This window comes from Diabrotica undecimpunctata, chromosome 9 (genome assembly GCF_040954645.1).
Source record: "Diabrotica undecimpunctata isolate CICGRU chromosome 9, icDiaUnde3, whole genome shotgun sequence".
In the NCBI taxonomy this organism is placed as follows: domain Eukaryota; kingdom Metazoa; phylum Arthropoda; class Insecta; order Coleoptera; family Chrysomelidae; genus Diabrotica; species Diabrotica undecimpunctata.
This window is the reverse complement of record NC_092811.1, coordinates 80,703,201-80,721,030: the sequence shown is the minus strand read 5'-3', so window position 1 is coordinate 80,721,030 and position 17,830 is coordinate 80,703,201. Positions and strand designations below refer to the sequence as shown.

At 33.5% G+C, this 17,830-nt stretch overlaps 1 protein-coding gene across 1 annotated transcript; it reads left to right on the top strand.

Moving 5' to 3' along the window:
* Positions 1-2,824: 2,824 nt before the first annotated feature.
* On the top strand, positions 2,825-4,189 carry LOC140451187 (uncharacterized). The gene has a single exon (XM_072544921.1). It carries the CDS (start codon positions 2,825-2,827, stop codon positions 4,187-4,189), a length of 1,365 nt encoding a protein of 454 aa, XP_072401022.1.
* The last annotated feature ends 13,641 nt before the right edge of the window (positions 4,190-17,830 follow it).

Below are 17,830 nucleotides of genomic sequence, written 5' to 3'. Positions count from 1 at the left end.
ATGTAAATTCAAACATTATTTAAAAGGTCTTAAATATCAGTAAATATTAAATGTATAAGTAGTAGATAATTTTTGCAAACAAAATGCATATGATTGAAACAATTATTTTTATTAAACCTTTTACACTCTAACAAATTTTATAAAAATCAGAAATTAAATTAAATTAAACAATAAATTGAATATAAAACAATTGACAAAGTGAATAATAATTCAAAACGAAACGAAAAAAAAATTACAACAAATGTTCAAAATGTTCACCATTAGATAAACTACATAATCTAAATCTTTTGTGTAAGTTTTGTCTTATTTTAAATAATGAGATTCTTTGGGCCCTAATTACGTTAACTCCCTCTACAATATTTTGCCATAACTCTGGACGATTATTTATTTTTTTTATAAAAAATTGACTTTAGGTACCCCCACAAGTGAAAGTCTATGGGATTTAGTTCGGGACTGCGTACTGGCACTGGGTATACACTACCTCTACCAATCGACCTTTGAGGATAAATTTCATCTAGATAATTTCTAACTTCTAGGCTATAATGTGGTAGTGCATCATCATGCATGTACCAAGAGTTACGTCTCAAATTTAGAGGCATGTCTTCTAAAAGAGTTGGTAAATCTTCCCCTTAAAAAAATTTAGATACATTACTTCGTCAAGCCTGGTTGGTAATTCGAATGGTCCTACAATACAATCCCCAAATATGCCACACCAGATATTTATGGAAAACTCATGTTGAAAATGATGTTCTTGAAGCATGAGGATTTTCTGTCGCATAGGCATGGCTATTGAGCCAGTTAAACACACCTGTTTAACTGGCTCACACATAATAACACACCGTATTATTCTTGACACCGTAGATTTTCTTATACCAGTGGCCGCAGAAATAAGCCTTGTACTAGTTTCTGGATCTTCTGCATCACGCACAATAATTTCATCTTCCATATCAGCATCAATTTCTCTCGGTCTTCCAGCATTCCTGTTTTTGGGATAAAATAACCCTGTTTCGTCTAATTTGTCTAACAATGATCTAATTGTTTTATGGTTTGGTTGCCTTCTATTGGGATAAAGTTCGAAATAGTGTTGAGCTGATTTACGAGAACAAAAATTTTCCTGGGCATACAAACAGATCATATCGCATTTCGGTCCTGACAGGTATACTAATTAGTGCGAATTTGTCAGCTCCAAACAAAAACTGGTATTTATATAGTAGTTATTGATTAAAATTTTTTTATTTTATCAATATAAGTGCATAAGAGTGTGTTCTCTTCCATCCTGTAAGTACTCTTTAAAATTATATAAAACAGAGTCATTTCACAGGAATTTATTGTATTTATCATAAGTCGACTTCGTCGATATAAAAACTCCAAACAAGTTTATTCGTTATCTATAACGACATGATAAAATTGCCTGTTGTAAAACAGGTCCGTATTTCAGGTCTAAATTAAATTTTAAATTTAAAGAAAAGATGTTAAATCCAACTGACGGGACTTCTGACTACAGAAGCTCCCAAAAGGAAACCCATACTAAAACTTATTCATCTGCTTTGATTGAACAACAATTCCCTACCAAAGATCAAGCTATCATATTCCCAGCTATTGAAAACCTAAAACTTCAAGATTACTTGATTCCACTAGGAATGTTGATCGATCCCAAAAATATTCTATTTTCCTCACGGCTTTCTAACAACATAGTGTGTATGTACCTTACCAAAAACATTGTTGAACATTTTATAAATAATTATGGAGGGTTTATCGAAATTAATAATCAACGAGTCCAAGCACGCAAACTCGTCACTCCAGCAGAAAGATTAATTCTGTCAAACGTTTGTCCCACCATTCTGCATGCTTTACTAACTCAAGAAATTAAAAAATTGGGCCTTAAAACCATGTCTCCCATGTCATTTCTCAAGATAAGTGCCGGTTTGCCGGAATTCAGCCACGTTTATAGGTTTAGACGACAAATTTTTATCACACCACCACCTTCCTCAATACCTGAATCCATATTAATAAATTATGATAACACCAACTATGGGATTTTTTTGTCACAAGATTCCTTGGTATGTTTTTCATGTAAAAGGCAAGGCCATACTGCAGCAAATTGCAAAACAACCCAAGAATCAGTTTCTGAAAATTATAACCAAACTCCTCACTCCCAAACATCTTCGCAATCCACACCTACCCAAATATTTCCAACTCACCCCTCAAAAACTCCAACCGTACAACCAATCATCAATATAGATACAACCCAGTCTACACAAAATAGCTCAAAACGCAGTTTGGAAGAAATAATCACACCTCCTCTAGCGCAAGATGCTGATTCAGAAAACCCAAGTCTAGACCCGTTTGTTAAACTAAATGATGCTCCATCCAAAAAACCAATAAAAAGCAAAGAAAAGACACCAACTCACATACTCATGGAACCGGCCAAGGCATTCATCTCAGAGTAGAACCCTCCATTTATTCTTGATTTTAATCAAATTTCCGATCTATTTGAAAATGTTTATGGTGCACAGGATCCAGTCAGCGTCATAAAAAACTACACTAACGATTTAGAAGCTTTAGTGAAAATGCTAACAGCAATATACCCTTACTTCAAACAAAGATCCATTAAATCTAGATGTACAAAAATAAGAAAGAAACTACTGATACATTTACAGATGACCTACTCGGATAGTGAGACATCAGAGACTGAAAGTGAGTTATCTCAGGGATCAAGTCATAAACTTCTGTAACAATCCCAAGTTTCAGTTTTTATTTATTATACACGGGCTTCTCTTCAATTTTGCAATGGAACATTAACGGTTTTTACAATAATCTTCCGATGCTCCAAATAATTCTGGGTAGATACAATCCAGACATAATTTGTCTTCAGGAAACTAACTTCAAAAATGAAAAAATACAAGCTTTAAAACAATTTAAAAGTTACTGCAAAAATCGAACTAGTCAAGAAAAAGCCAGCGGCGGAGTAGCTATCTTTGTAAAAAAGTCAATTGAAACCACTGAAATTTCTCTCCAAACTAATCTAGAAGCAATTTGCATTAAACTTAACTCAAGTCCAAATATTTACGTTTGTAACTTATACCTACCTTCATCAACGCAAGTCGACTCAGAAGCATTAACTAAACTGTTACAACAAATTCCCCAACCCAGACTTATTTTGGGCGATTTTAATGCCCACAACTTTTTATGGGACTCTTCTACTATGAATAGTAGGGGAAGACTGCTAGAAGAGATATTTGAACAGTCCAACCTTTCAGTCTTAAACGACAGCAGGCCCACTAGATTCAATATACAGAACGGTGAATCTTCATGTATAGACCTTACGATATGCGAACCAGGTCTGACCCCACAGCTCACCTGGGATAGGCTCGACTTTTTATACAATAGTGATCACTATCCTCTTTTTATTCATAATAACAAAAACCAAGGTGGACAGACATTTACTCCAAAATGGAATTTAAAAAATCCTAACTGGAATCTTTTTTCCAATTTAATCGAAAGCAGTATGACCACATTTAAAAGTACCCCAAATATAGAAGAGACACTAGAGAACCTTGTTACCATTATCACAAAAGCAGCAGAAAAAGCAATAGGAAAGACAACATACATAAAACAACGCAACCCTGTCCCATGGTGGAATCACGAATGCAAAACAGCGGTTGAATCTAGTAAAAGAGCTTTTAACCAATACAAGCGCTACAAAACTGTTGAGAATAAAATTGAATACAGAAAACAAGGTGCTATAGCCAAAAAGACAATTACAAATGCTAAACGCCAGTCATGGACTCAATATGTATCAACGTTATATGCAAACACTCCCATGACTGAAGTATGGAACAAAGTCCGAAGAATATCTGGATTAAATAGCAATCAAAATATTAAAAGCCTCGAAATAAATGGAAAGGCAGTTACTAGTAATACTGAGATTGTCAAAATCCTCGCTAACACATACAAAAACCGATCCAGTAATACTAATTATAAAAAATCTTTTATTAATTACAAACAGCAAGAAGAAAATAAGGAAATGAGCTTTATACCTAACACAGGTGAACCGTTAAATTTACCCATTTCTCAATTAGAGTATACAGAAGCATTATCAAATCTCAAAGAAACTAGCGCTGGCGCTGGTCCCGACGATATTCCTAGTATTTTTATCAAACACCTTCCAGATAGCGCTCACAAATAACTTCTAAAAATATTGTTCTGAAGCTATTTTCTTATTATTAAATAAAGGCTTATTCCCAGTTAAATAGTAATTAACTTCTAAAAATGTTTAATATTATTTGGCTACAGCACAAATTTCCAGAAAAATGGCATGAATCCACTGTTATACCTATACAAAAACCTAATAGTATTAAAACAAGTTCCGAGTCATACCGACCGATATCTTTAACATGCGCCATGTGTAAGTTACTAGAAAAAATTATTATTAATAGACTAAGATGGCACCTGGAGAGACAAGATTTAATTATTCCAGAACAAAGTGGTTTTAGAGAGCAAAGGTCAACCATAGATAATATCATAGATTTAGAAAGTGACATTTCTGAAGCATTCGCACTAAGAAATAAATGTCTAACGGTTTTCTTTGACATATCAAGAGCTTTCGATACAGCCTGGCACGATTATATAATAAAAAAGTTACATAGTTGGAACATCCAAGGTCACTGTTTTTTCTTTATTAAAAACTTTCTTCAAAATAGAGCTTTCAGAGTTAGGACAAACAACACAACATCAGATATAATGTACCCAGAAAATGGCATTCCTCAAGGATCGGTTATAAGTCATGCTTGGGCATGCTATTCGAAGAAACTCTAAGCTGGAAACTTCATATAACAAATTTGATCTTATCTTGTCACAAGCGATTAAATCTTCTAAAAACTCCAATAAAGAATGGGGTGCGGATCGCCAAACACTTTTAATGTTATACAGAACATTAATCAGATCAAAATTAGATTATGGATCTACTGTGTATTCTACAGCCACTAAGACACTGCTAAAAAAACTTGGCAGTCTTCACAACCTATCTTTACGTATAATAACTGGAGCTTTTCGCACAACACCAATCGAAAGTATTTATTGTGAAGTTGGTGCACCGTCCTTAGAAGACAGAAGACTTTATCTAAGTGTAGCATACGCCGCAAAAATCAGGTCTAACCCAAAAAACCCTACTATTCACAATTGTTTTACAGAAAAATTCCCAAATCTCTTTATAAATAAGCCAAGAACTGCCAAACTTTTCTACGCAAGGATTAGAAGCTATTTAAACCAATTAAACTACACGTTCCCAGAATGCTTTTCCTCCCAATCGTCCTCAATTCCTCCATGGCAAATAAAGAACCCTCAGTGCCTAACCCGCCTCATTTCTTTCGACAAGCATTCAACAAACCCACAGTTAATCAAATCTGCGTTCAACGATATGCTTCACAACTACAAGGATTCACACATATACACAGACGTATATAAATCAAATAAAGGTACTGGTGCTGCAGTCATAACCCCAACATCGACAAATAAATATAAACTCCCTTCAGAGTACTCCATTTACTCTGCTGAACTATATGCTCTATACCAGGCCACCATTGCTGTCAACACATCCAATAATACCAATTATATTATACTCACAGACTCTCTAAGTTCCGTACAGTCAATCCAATATGTCTATCCAAGTAATCCTTTAGTCATCAAGATAAAAGAAGAAATCCACACCGCCCAACTGAATGGAAAAAACATTATATTATTCTGGATACCATCCCATATTGGAATCCCAGGAAATGAACAGGCAGACAATGCTGCAAAAGAAGCTGCAAATAGTGATAGTGCGGAGTGTACTAAAACATTTACGAGTGCGGACGTGAAAGCGGCGGTTATATAAAGTGCGATATATATAGAAAAGTGGAAAGTGTCATCGGCCAAGCTACGCGATGTTAAAAAATCGATAAAACCCTGGCCCACATTACCAACAAGTCGGAGAGACCAGGTAATATTAACGCGACTCCATCTGGGTCATACGCGATTAACTAATAGCTACGTGTTCTCCAACAAACAAGAACCAAGATGTGACAACTGTGATGAAAAATTAACAACCAAACATATATTAGAGAAACGTCCAGCACTAACGCCAAAGCGCATGTTGTACAATATACCAAACAAACTTAGTGATATTTTAGGTCTACAGTACAACATTTCAAACATAAAAAGTTTCTTAAGCTCAATTAACGTTTTAAATGCTATCTAAACTAACATTATAAATGTAATACAAATTATTGTCACTATCATTGTTTCGCTAATAGCCAATTTGGCTAATGCGATTTTGTTAATAAAAAAAAAAAGATCATATCGCGCATTTCTACATTAGAAAATTCACTATGACGTAGCATTTTACCTTTATCTTAAGTGGTTTATAAAAAACTTAATAGCACTTTAACAAATAATGACTCGCACTGCACTTTGACAACAAATAGTAAACAAATTCGTACTTACGCCTTGACTTTGCCATTAAGTTCACAGCATACCTAGGTACCTGCTTGTTTTGCAAGAAATTAAATAAAGACATACGTATCATTAACAAAATACATAAAAAATTTTTGATTTGAAACAAGAATACCTTTTTTGTGTAGAATTGAATGTTATTTGATGTTTTTTTTTCCTAGAATGTTTATACAGGGCGGACAAAGAAATTATGGCCACATTAATGAACCAATGTTTTAGTAGGTGGCCCCACCTAGTGTCAATGGTAAAACTAATATCATTTTCATTTTAAGCATACTCAATAATAGTAAGATACCAAATTTCACTTAAACCGGTTAAATATTTTTTAATATATCCCTAAAAATAGTATAAAAAAATATTAATGAATCACCCTGTAGAACGAAAACTAGCAACATTTTGCCTAAGCAATTTGAGCTCAAACGCTTTATTTTGATGTCAGCAATCACCCATTAACCAATGTCCAATTAATTATGGGACACCCTGTATAGAGAACTTAATAGCTATTTGTATTGTATAACCAGGGAGCAACGTGCTACTTTTCCTCCCGAGAATAAAGTTTTGCGGACGGCAGTAATCATTCAAGGGAGGAAATGGAACTTTACTCTCATGTTATACATATGATTTTTCCACCTCCCTCAAATAACAAGTAATTTTTTTTATTTTTAAATAATTTATTTATATAACTAACTAAAAAAACTATTAGAGAACTAAAACTAACAAGTAGGTACAGTATAACAGTATTTTCATAATGGCATCCTAAATATGTTTAATTTGTGAATGGGCAAATATTTATTTTGAGCAGTTGGTATTTGAATTTTGAACCTTAATATTAAGAAAACTAAATTCATGGTTGTCAGCCGAACAAATTTAGATCCCGGGGCACTAATGGCAGGTAGCGAAGAGATCCAGAGAGTCGACAGATTCACTTACCTCGGAACTACCCTCAACGTACAATGGGACTACGCTCAAGAGATTAGATCCAGAATTGAAATGGCATGGTCTACATTTATTAAGTTGAGATCCTTGCTGTGCTGCAGTGATCTCAGTTTGGGAACCAAGATGCGAATAGTGAGGTGCTACGTTCTTCCAGTGTTACTGTATGGAGTTGAAGCCTGGACACTGACGCAAGCCACTGAAAAACGAATCGAAGCCTTCGAGATGTGGATATACAGAAGGATACTAAAAATATCTTATGTGGACCATGTCACCAACGTTGAGGTCCTACAGCGCATGACAAAAGAAAAAGAAGTGCTTAATTTAATTAAACAACGCAAGCTTGAGTACCTCGGCCACGTGATGCGGAACGAAGAAAAATATCGAATTCTTCAACTTGTTATGCAGGGTAAAGTATTTGGCAGCAGAGGACCGGGACGCCGTCGTATCTCGTGGTTGAAAAATCTCAATGGTTTGGGATGACCTCAGCGGAGCTGTTTCGCAGAGCAGTCAACAAAACCATGATAGCCTTGATGATCGCCAACATCCGGACCGGATAAGGCACTGAAGAAGAAGAGAAGGTATTTGAATAGCTCTAGAAGTGAGAGCTGTTTGTAGCCAACGTAGTTTTCGTGATATTTTCACTAACAGTTTTATTATCTACTTGGTATACCCGAAATGTGGCTGATTATAATCTACTTCCTGAACATCAATGACTCCTATAATTTGGTCCAAAATTTTTCGCTTTTTTGCAAGAGATTGCTCTGCATACCCTTCAGAGATATTCGTATACTTCTAACGTCCGCGTTGCTTTAAAGCAAAAATATCTGCTCCAGAATTTGCAAGTAAACATGCCGATGTTCTTCTGAAACTATTCCCGGTATAATTTATGGCATTATGGCATTTAGGCAATTCTGCAATTTTTGTATGAATTTTAGCGATAGAATTTTTTCCAATATGTATATATATATATATATATATATATATATATATATATATATATATATATATATATATATATATAGAGTGTATATGTATCTATATATATATATATATAGTATATACATATGTTTTATATACTTACGAAATAGAATATAATATAGGGCGTCAATAAGCTATTGCATCGAGTACATACCATGACGTCACTTTTACTGTTACTTCCTAGTCAATAAAAATAAAAGTACTTTGCTTCCTACAATAATGCTAGAAAAGGTATACTTTGTAAGAAGTAAGTAAATATTTATCCAGCACACAGAGCTGAGATATGCCGAGTAGACGTAGTAATCGAGAAGTAATAAGTAAGTTCGATAAAGAAACTTTACGGACGTAATACGTTCATGATTTTATATTTAACGAGAAAAAGAAGTCAATAGTAAATAACTCAAAATATTGATGATTTGACCTAAAAGTATGCCCAAAACGCAGTGTTTTATTGCTTTTTTTGCTGTTTTTAAACAATTCATGCTTATCGTCTTTCAATAAAACGTTGTCTTGTTGAAATATGTTAGACTTGTAATTTAGCCATTTCTCTTATTTTTGATAAACTAGAATATATTTAAAAACGTCTCGTAAGCTAATTAAAAAGTGTAAAATATGAGAGGTAGGATAGATAGGTAGATAGTTATACCACAGGAAGCTATTATAATTTGAAAAGAAATTTTGAATATTATTTTGGCTTGATAAGAGTTAAAAATATTCTCTTCGCTGATCATTGTGCGAACCAAATCTTAACTTACACTGTTTCATTTATTTGTTTAATAATTGCCTGTGGATCCTAATAATTCCCAAACAGTAACTTGTCTCTCATATACTACCCATATACATACTACCCAACTTTCCACGCAATATCAAGATTGTAGGTTGATTTTTACAGTAAATTCTAAATTAAAAGAAATTATTATCTAAAGAAAGAAATGACAACTATGAAACAAAAAATAGATAAAATAGAAATAGCATTGGAAGCATGTCAGAAAGAAAAGAAGAAAAGTAGAGCCACTGGAGAACTTCATAGAAACAAAAATGGGAGTAAAATCAGAAATAAATAGGGTACAAAAGATAAATGAAACAATGTGTGTCATCGAATGTAAAAAATTCGAAGATAAAATGAAAATACTGAAAGCCAAGGGTAAACTAAAAAACTATAAGCAACATAGAGTATATATAGAATGTGATCTAACATTAAAAGAGATAGAGATACAAAGAAATCTTAGGAAGATAGCAGCAGATGAAAAGACTAATGGGAAAAGGACAAAAATTGGATATGGTTTCATAGTTATTGAAGGCATTAAGTGGAAATGGAATCAAAAAACAAGCCAGATAGAAAAAATAACATACAATACAGAACCAACTAGTTCAAAAAACTAGCTGAAGAAAACACAATAACGGACCGAGAAACAAAACAGGCACAGAACAGGGACATGAGCAGATCTAAAGATAATAACACAAACGGGAGTAAAAACAAATTGAAGTACAACTTAAACACAGAAAAGAACAAAACAATTTGGAAAATGGCATCATGGAATGTGAGAGGTATAAATGGGAAGGAAATAGAATTGGGGGAAGAAATTAGAGACAAGAACATTGAAATAGTAGCTATAACAGAGACAAAGAAAAAAGGAAAAGGATCAATAATATTAGAAAACGGAATGTTACTAATATACAGTGGAGTGGAAGAAACGAAGAGAGCTCAGGCAGGAGTAGCGTGCATGATAAAGAAGGAGAGTATCAACAAAATAAAAAATTGGATATATTACAACGAACGTATACTAAGACTAGACATAGATATGGATACAGAGGAAACCAATACAAACCTAATCAGATGTTATGGACCAGATGAAGACGCAACAAAAAACGAAAAGAATGAATTCTGGGACAAATTACAAGAAGTGATAAATGATTGTACAGAGAAAATTGTGATCACAGGAGACATGAACAGTAGAGTGGGGAAAGAAACAGAAAAATGGAACAATGTCATCGGACCTTATGGGGAGGACAAACTAAACAAAAATGGAAAATTACTACTCGAATTCTGTCTAGACAATAACCTGGTGATTATGAACACACACTTCCAACATAAAAGGATACACAAGATCACAAGAGAAGTCAAAGCAAGAGACGAACAATCAATTATAGACTATACTATAGTGCAAAAAACAGAGAAGAACTGGATAAGAGACGTAAGGGTAAAAAGGAGTTATGAAATTGGTAGTGACCACTATCTACTAGAAACCACATTCAAAAGCAAAAGAAAAGAAATAAAAAGAAATGAGAACATAAACAGAAAACACAAAGAAATAATAAAAATTTATAAACTAAGGGAAGAAACAACAAGAATAAGATACTCAGAAGGACTAGAGAAAGAGATGGATAATGAACATGAAATAACAGAAACAATAGAAGAAGAATGGGGAAAATTTAAAAATGCGATGATAAAAACAGCTAAATCAATATGTGGAACCACAAGAAATAACAACAGAGGGAAACGAACATCTTGGTGGAACGATGAAGTGAAAAGAGAAATAAAAGAAAAGAAGAAATTATGGAAAGAATACATCCAAGACAAAACACAACAAAAATATGAAAATTATAAGAGACAAAGAACAAAAGTTAAAGAGATAGTTAAGAAAGAGAAAAAGAAAAGTTGGGAAAAATTCGGGGAAAAAATGGAAGAAAACAGCACAGAAAACGTAAAATTATTTTACAGAACACTGAAAAACCTAAGAAGCAACAAAGAAACGAAACTGAAACAAATAATGAACAAGGAAGGAACAATAATAAACGACGATAAGACAATAATGGAAAGATGGAGGGAATATTTTCAGCTGATACTGAATGGAAATCAAGCGAATACAATGGAGAAGGAAAGCCACAACAGGAGAGTATCCATGAGAAACACGGAAAATCCAGAAACTATAGAAAAAGAAGAACTGGAAGAAGCAATAAGAAAGATAAAGATTGGAAAAGCAGCAGGAAGCGATGAAGTAGCACCAGAAATGATGAAATATATAGGAGTAAAAGCAAAAGAAAAATTGTTATACATATATAACCTAATATGGAAGAGAAAAGTAATACCCAGAGAATGGACAAATGCAGTAATTATACCTATATACAAGAAAGGAAACACAAGAGACTGTAGGAACTATAGAGGTATATCACTACTATGTGTAGCAGCAAAAGTATACGAAACCATAATAGAAAGGAAAATTAGAAAAGAAATAGAACATAAATTAGAGGATGTACAAAGTGGATTCAGGAAAGGACACAACACACAAGACCATATATTCACCATGCAACAAGTAATAGAAAAAGCCTTAAAGAAAAATAAAGAAATATATCTGAGCTTTATAGACATGGAAAAAGCATTCGACTCAGTCAAAAGAAAAGATATATGGGAAAGCCTAAAGAAGAAACAAGTAAGTGAAGAACTGATAGAAGCAACAAAGAGTATATACATGAAAACAACAAATACAGTAAGAATGTTAAATATACAGTCAGAACCATTCGAAACAACCCAAGGAGTTAGACAAGGGGGCAGCCTCAGCCCAGTACTATTCATAAATGTAATAGATGAGATAGTGAAAGAATGTAAGAAAACATTCAAGAAATACTGCATCGGTTGGAACAGAATGAAAATGATAAATGCTGAGATGTGTATATTTGCAGACGACATAGTATTAATTGCGGAAACTGCAGAAAAACTGAAATACAACTTAGAGAAATGGAACCTAGAAGCAAGCAAATACAACTTAAACGTAAACAAAGAGAAGACTCAAATAATTAAAATATCAAGGAAACAAGGGACGGAAGATCAAATAGAAGTAATGATAGACCAACAAAAAATAATACAGACAAATTCATACAAATACTTAGGAACAGTAATCAACAACAAAGGAGACATCGAGGATGATCTTAACAACAGATTGGAAAACACAGGAAAACTATTCCAAGCACTAAATAGAGGATTCCTTAATAACAAAGAAATATCAACAAAGACCAAGATGACAATATACAAAACAATATATAGACCTACAGTGACATATGGAGCAGAAAATTGGGTATTAAACAAAAGACATCAGAGCAGAATTCAGGCAGCAGAGATGAAATACCTCAGAAGAACGATAGGAGTAAAAAGAACTGATAGAATCAGAAATGAAGAAATAAGAGAAAGACTCAAAATCAAACCAATACTCTAGTCAATCAAAGAGAAAAAATTGGCATGGTTCGGACATCTAACCCGGATGGACAATAATAGACAAGTTAAAAGAGTGTGGGACGCCAAACCAATAGGGAAGAACAGAAGAGGAAGACCCATTAAAGAATGGAATAGTGACATCTCGCAGATACTTCAGAGTAAGGGTAAGACTTGGCAGGAAGCAACACAGATGGCATCCAATAAGAAGGAATGGAGAAAGTTCGTTAAGAGCTAGGACACCTCAGAAGACTGTCAAATATTGAAATGTAATGAATTGTATTTTAAACGGCCCAACACCGAAAGGTACAAATGGGTCTACTGATTAAGTAAGTCTAAATTAAACTTAACTCCGTGAAGATAGTCACAATGCCCTTACACCCAGATTATATTTCTTTTTGTATTTTTTTACGTTTAATGTGAATCAAAAATTAGAGTCAGCGGATCTGCCACCCCAAAAATGTTAATTTTTCGTTTTCATTTTTTTTAAGTAAAATGCAATCAATTCGAAAATTTTAAAAAAATTGACACAACAAGATGAAACTTTTACCAAATCTGTCTATTTTTTGTATACATATAAATTGAGTGAACATAACCTAAAAATGATTTTTTTTTTTTCGAAAAAGTGTATAACTTTTTTTGGAGGTGACCGCAAGTACAATTTTTTTTTATTTTGCGTATTGTATTAAAAATTGTATCTCTGACTTTTTTCAGATTTTTTTGTATGGTGCGATATCCTACTTCACGCACTCGAATAACCTTCTCTCGTTCTGTAGCCGCTAAGTAATAGAGCCTCTGTCTTATCTTCCCCGAGAGCAAGATCATGCACGCTCATCCATTCAGCATGGATGAAATGTGCACGCGTAACCCGAAACAAGAGTTCCTTCTTGACCGTTAACACCACGTGCATAGCCAGGTCGTCCGCGAGGAGGTAATACCTTTCTTATATTCGCAGTTTAAGACACCGTCATATGCCACGTTTCACAGTGTCGGACTTAGCACGGAACCTGCTGGACCTGCAGATACCTCTTATATAAATGAAGTTTCTTGCTTCCAAAGAGGTTATTACGTGATTCCACTGTAATGTTTTAAATGAATTTTGGACGTCCAAGAGAATCAAGATGAATCGTCGGTAATCTGCCCCAATTTCGCGATCCGCCCTAAGCATATCGGTCTTCTATATCTAAGACCCTGAAATTCCTGTCTTTGAACTCTTCCGTCGCAAGCTTTTTGGACACCTCAGTTCCCAAATCTACCGAAGCGAATTTTTCATCCTCTCTCCTAGCAGCTTACACACCGACAGGAACTTCACTGCCGCAGAATCCTCTACCTTTCGAAGAATGTGCTTGTACATACACTTTTCGTGCACACCTGCTACCCATCCTCCCTCACTACTCCCACCCTCGAGAACATTGTTCCCACTCATTCGCTGGCGTCACCAACTATTGGCATCCCAGCAGCTCCGGGTATCTCTTACGAAGCTTGCCGATCATGGCGGAATCTGTCGTGTCTGCAGTTATTGCAACGGCAACCCTTTCTCAAAATTAAAAAAATTACGGACCTGATAAGATAACAACCGCCACCCTGTTTAGTCTGATTTTACGACAAGCCATAGGAACACTGTGGGGATATTTTTCTTTGGTGGCTTGTACCCAACACTAGAAACGTAGTACGGTCTGGATACCACCTATACATTAAAACTGCTATCGGCTGCACTGCCTATCAATTCTTAGATTTGCGGGGATTAGTTCTCGAGCAAGTTATTGCACACTGCAAATTATTAAATCACGATTACACTTTTTAAAATCCTGAGCATTTATACATGTGACTTAATTTCGTAAAATATCGTAACTTACTGTGCTGCAGTAAATAAAATACAATCTCTTAGAATTTATTTATTTCTAAATCTTTCTAATAGTTTAACAAGTGGTTTATATACAAAATGTTCAGTATGTTTACTAATAATAAAGTCTAGATGACTAAAATGAGATAAAGGTACTGGCGAACAATATACTACATTTGGTAGTTGTTTTTCTAGTAGAAAAGTATCCTATAAAAAATAAATATATTAGAAAGCATCCTTAAAAACAAGTGAAATTAAGTAGGTTATAGATTTTAAACTTAAATTCTACTGGTTAATATGTCAGCAATTTTGCAAATCATAAATGTCAATCAGTCTGTGGAGGAAGCTAAATCACGAACTCGCGAATACAATGCCACAAGTATTGTAAGCTTATACGTCATAGTAATATCGGACGTATGTCGTATTAGCCTAATTTATAAATTATTATGAATACGATGCCTAAAACGTTATGAATTTCGTTAAACTAAACTGATATAATAAAATTATTGACGCATACTGACTTTTCCTTTTTATTTTTCGATAGTAATTTTTGCCGGATCGTTCAAGCTGGTAATCTGTAAATTGTGTTTTTTTATCTTTATTAAGATTAATACCATACCTTTGTCATGACGTTACTCTAAATTCACAACAGAGTTTCATTATTTGAGATGTTCGACTATTTCCTTAATAATAAAAGTAAAATTTATTTAAAACCTATCAATAACTTATTTAAATATATATATATATATATATATATATATATATATATATAAATATATATATATATATATATATATATATATATATATATATATATATATATATATATAAATATATATATATATTTTCTTTTCTGATATCTAAAATAAGTGTTCAGATTAGACCCAATCTAAGAACCTCTCCTTAAGGTTGATCTGCACCCCTCAAAATACAAAATACACATTCAAAAAATTTGAAAAAATTTGAGAAGGCATATGTGATAACTAAAAGTATTTTCTTACAGCATAAAGATATAATACTAAGAAATACTTTTGAAGTTTTTGAAAAATTTTTAATGTATAGTTTTGCCACAATGTAAAAAAAATAATGTATTCCGGCTTATAATAAAGCTACCGGTAAAAAACCGGACAGAATTTTAATAACAATATGTATATATAAAACTATAAAACTATATATAAAAAACAATATACATATATATATATATATATATATATATATATATATATATGTATATATATATATATATATCTATATATATTTATATTATATATTAACCTATTATATTAACCTATGTTGTGTGGGTCCAAAGATTTCCTGTTATATATAGGTTATCCTTTATCGGGATAGAAGAAAAAGGAAAGAAATAAACAATTATCAAATTTTGCCGTTATTTTATTAATCAGAGTAAATGAAAGATACTTAATAAAATTTACACAAAAAGAATATTTTAAGTCTTCTTGAAGACAAAACCAATTTAAAGCCAATTTCAACGAATATTTTTAAAATTTTTTTTTTTCTAATTTTTCAATATTTACTTTATTGCAAAAACAAAACCTTAAAACATTTTAAAAATGAAGTCTACTCTTGAGTTAAAATGGTAACTACAATGATTACTTAACACTTGAAATTTAATTCTCCAAAACACTCAGCTACTTCTCAATGACACAAGGACCTCTTTCTGTCAACTTGGTGCCGCCAAACTATTTCCTACGTATTCCAGAAACTGCCCACTATAAATCCAAGGATATCTTTTCATCGACTTGTAAAATCCTTCCACAATTCTGCTAACTTTCTTTCACAATGCCGGTATCCAAACTCACGAATCCAAATTCTCAATTCGTTTTCAAGTGTGCTTGCTGCATGTGGAATGAAAAATCGATTCATACTAATAGGGATAAACACAATGTGAATCTTCTAGCGACGTAGGGTATTTCGGCTATTCGAAAAGGACATCATTCGGTAGAGGAATGTTTATCAGTGTTGGATGTTTTGCCAATGGTTTTTTACACATTTAATAAATACTAACAAGAACTAGGAGAAACGTGACAGCAATGTCTAACTGATCGTAAAATGAGAAAAATGGAATGTGCCAATCATTAAACACAAAATATTACCAAACATTTTCATGAAATGGTTAACGAATCAGCTAGCAATAAAAAATTATTAAGCGCTGTAGAAAACTAATCGTCATATATGCAAAAAGGAAAATCATTCTGTTGAGAATCTTAAGGTTGATCTTTTGAATGTGATCAATCATGTCTTTGAGGATCAGGAATGTTGTAAACAAGAATACTGCGTAAAACTAGCAATAGATCAGAATAATTATTGCGAGTATATAAGTCGCAAAGTTTAATAATGTAAAACATACATTTTACAGTCGTAGAAATAGTTTTAATAAAAGATGTCAAGCTGCTGGTTTGGCGTTATAAAATGGTCGAATACGGAAACTGAAAAACTGAATAGACCAAATAGAACCGTACTAACTAAAAACCGCATGAACCACCCCAAATCATGCATCCAACCCATGATACTCCCATGCAAATAAGGAGGAAAAAGAACGGGGTGTTTTGGAAATATCACCCACTACTAAAAGACAAAAAAAAGACAATAAAAACACAAAGACAAAAACATATAGAGCATCAATTAGACCAGTGATATCATACGGAGCGGAAGTAATGTGTCTTACGAAAAAAGATATACAAAAACTAAGAATTATTAAAAGAAAAATTATGACAAAAAACACCGCCCAATAAAGATAGTATAAGGAGAATATAGAAGACTAATGCAGTATGAAATAAGAAATAGAAATATAACTGAAGAGAAGACATCGTAAAATTTATTAATGCACAAAGACTAAGATGGTTTGGACATCTACAAAAAAGAAAAAAAGACTTCTCAAACAAACCTGAAACCAGTAATAAACAGACCAACCGGAAGACATGTTCGCATGATTTAACCTAAAATGTAATTCCCACTAAGATATTAAATAATCATCATCATCAGTGGTGCTACAGCTCTAGTTGAGCCTTGACCTTCCCCAGTCTATTTCGCCAGTCGTTTCTGTTCATAGCCAACCGTTGTCAATTTGCCGCGCCGATTTTCCTTGCGTCCTCGTCCACACCGTCCCTCCATCTCAGTCGTGGTCTGCCTCTACTCCTATTTCCCACTGGGACCGATAATAGAGTTCGTCTGGGTGGGTAATTTTCATTTGCTCTTGACACATGTCCAGCCCATCTAAGCCTACCTATTTTTATGAAGGATATTACATCTCTACCATTTACTATTTTTTTATAATTCTCGTACAATTCGAAATTATATCGCATTCTCCAAATACCATTCTCACAGAATGCGCCCATTATTCTTCTTAGTATCTT

Bases quoted from the DNA above. Each gene is read 5' to 3' on its own strand.
- LOC140451187 (XM_072544921.1), top strand. From the start codon at position 2,825: ATGCTCCAAATAATTCTGGGTAGATACAATCCAGACATAATTTGTCTT.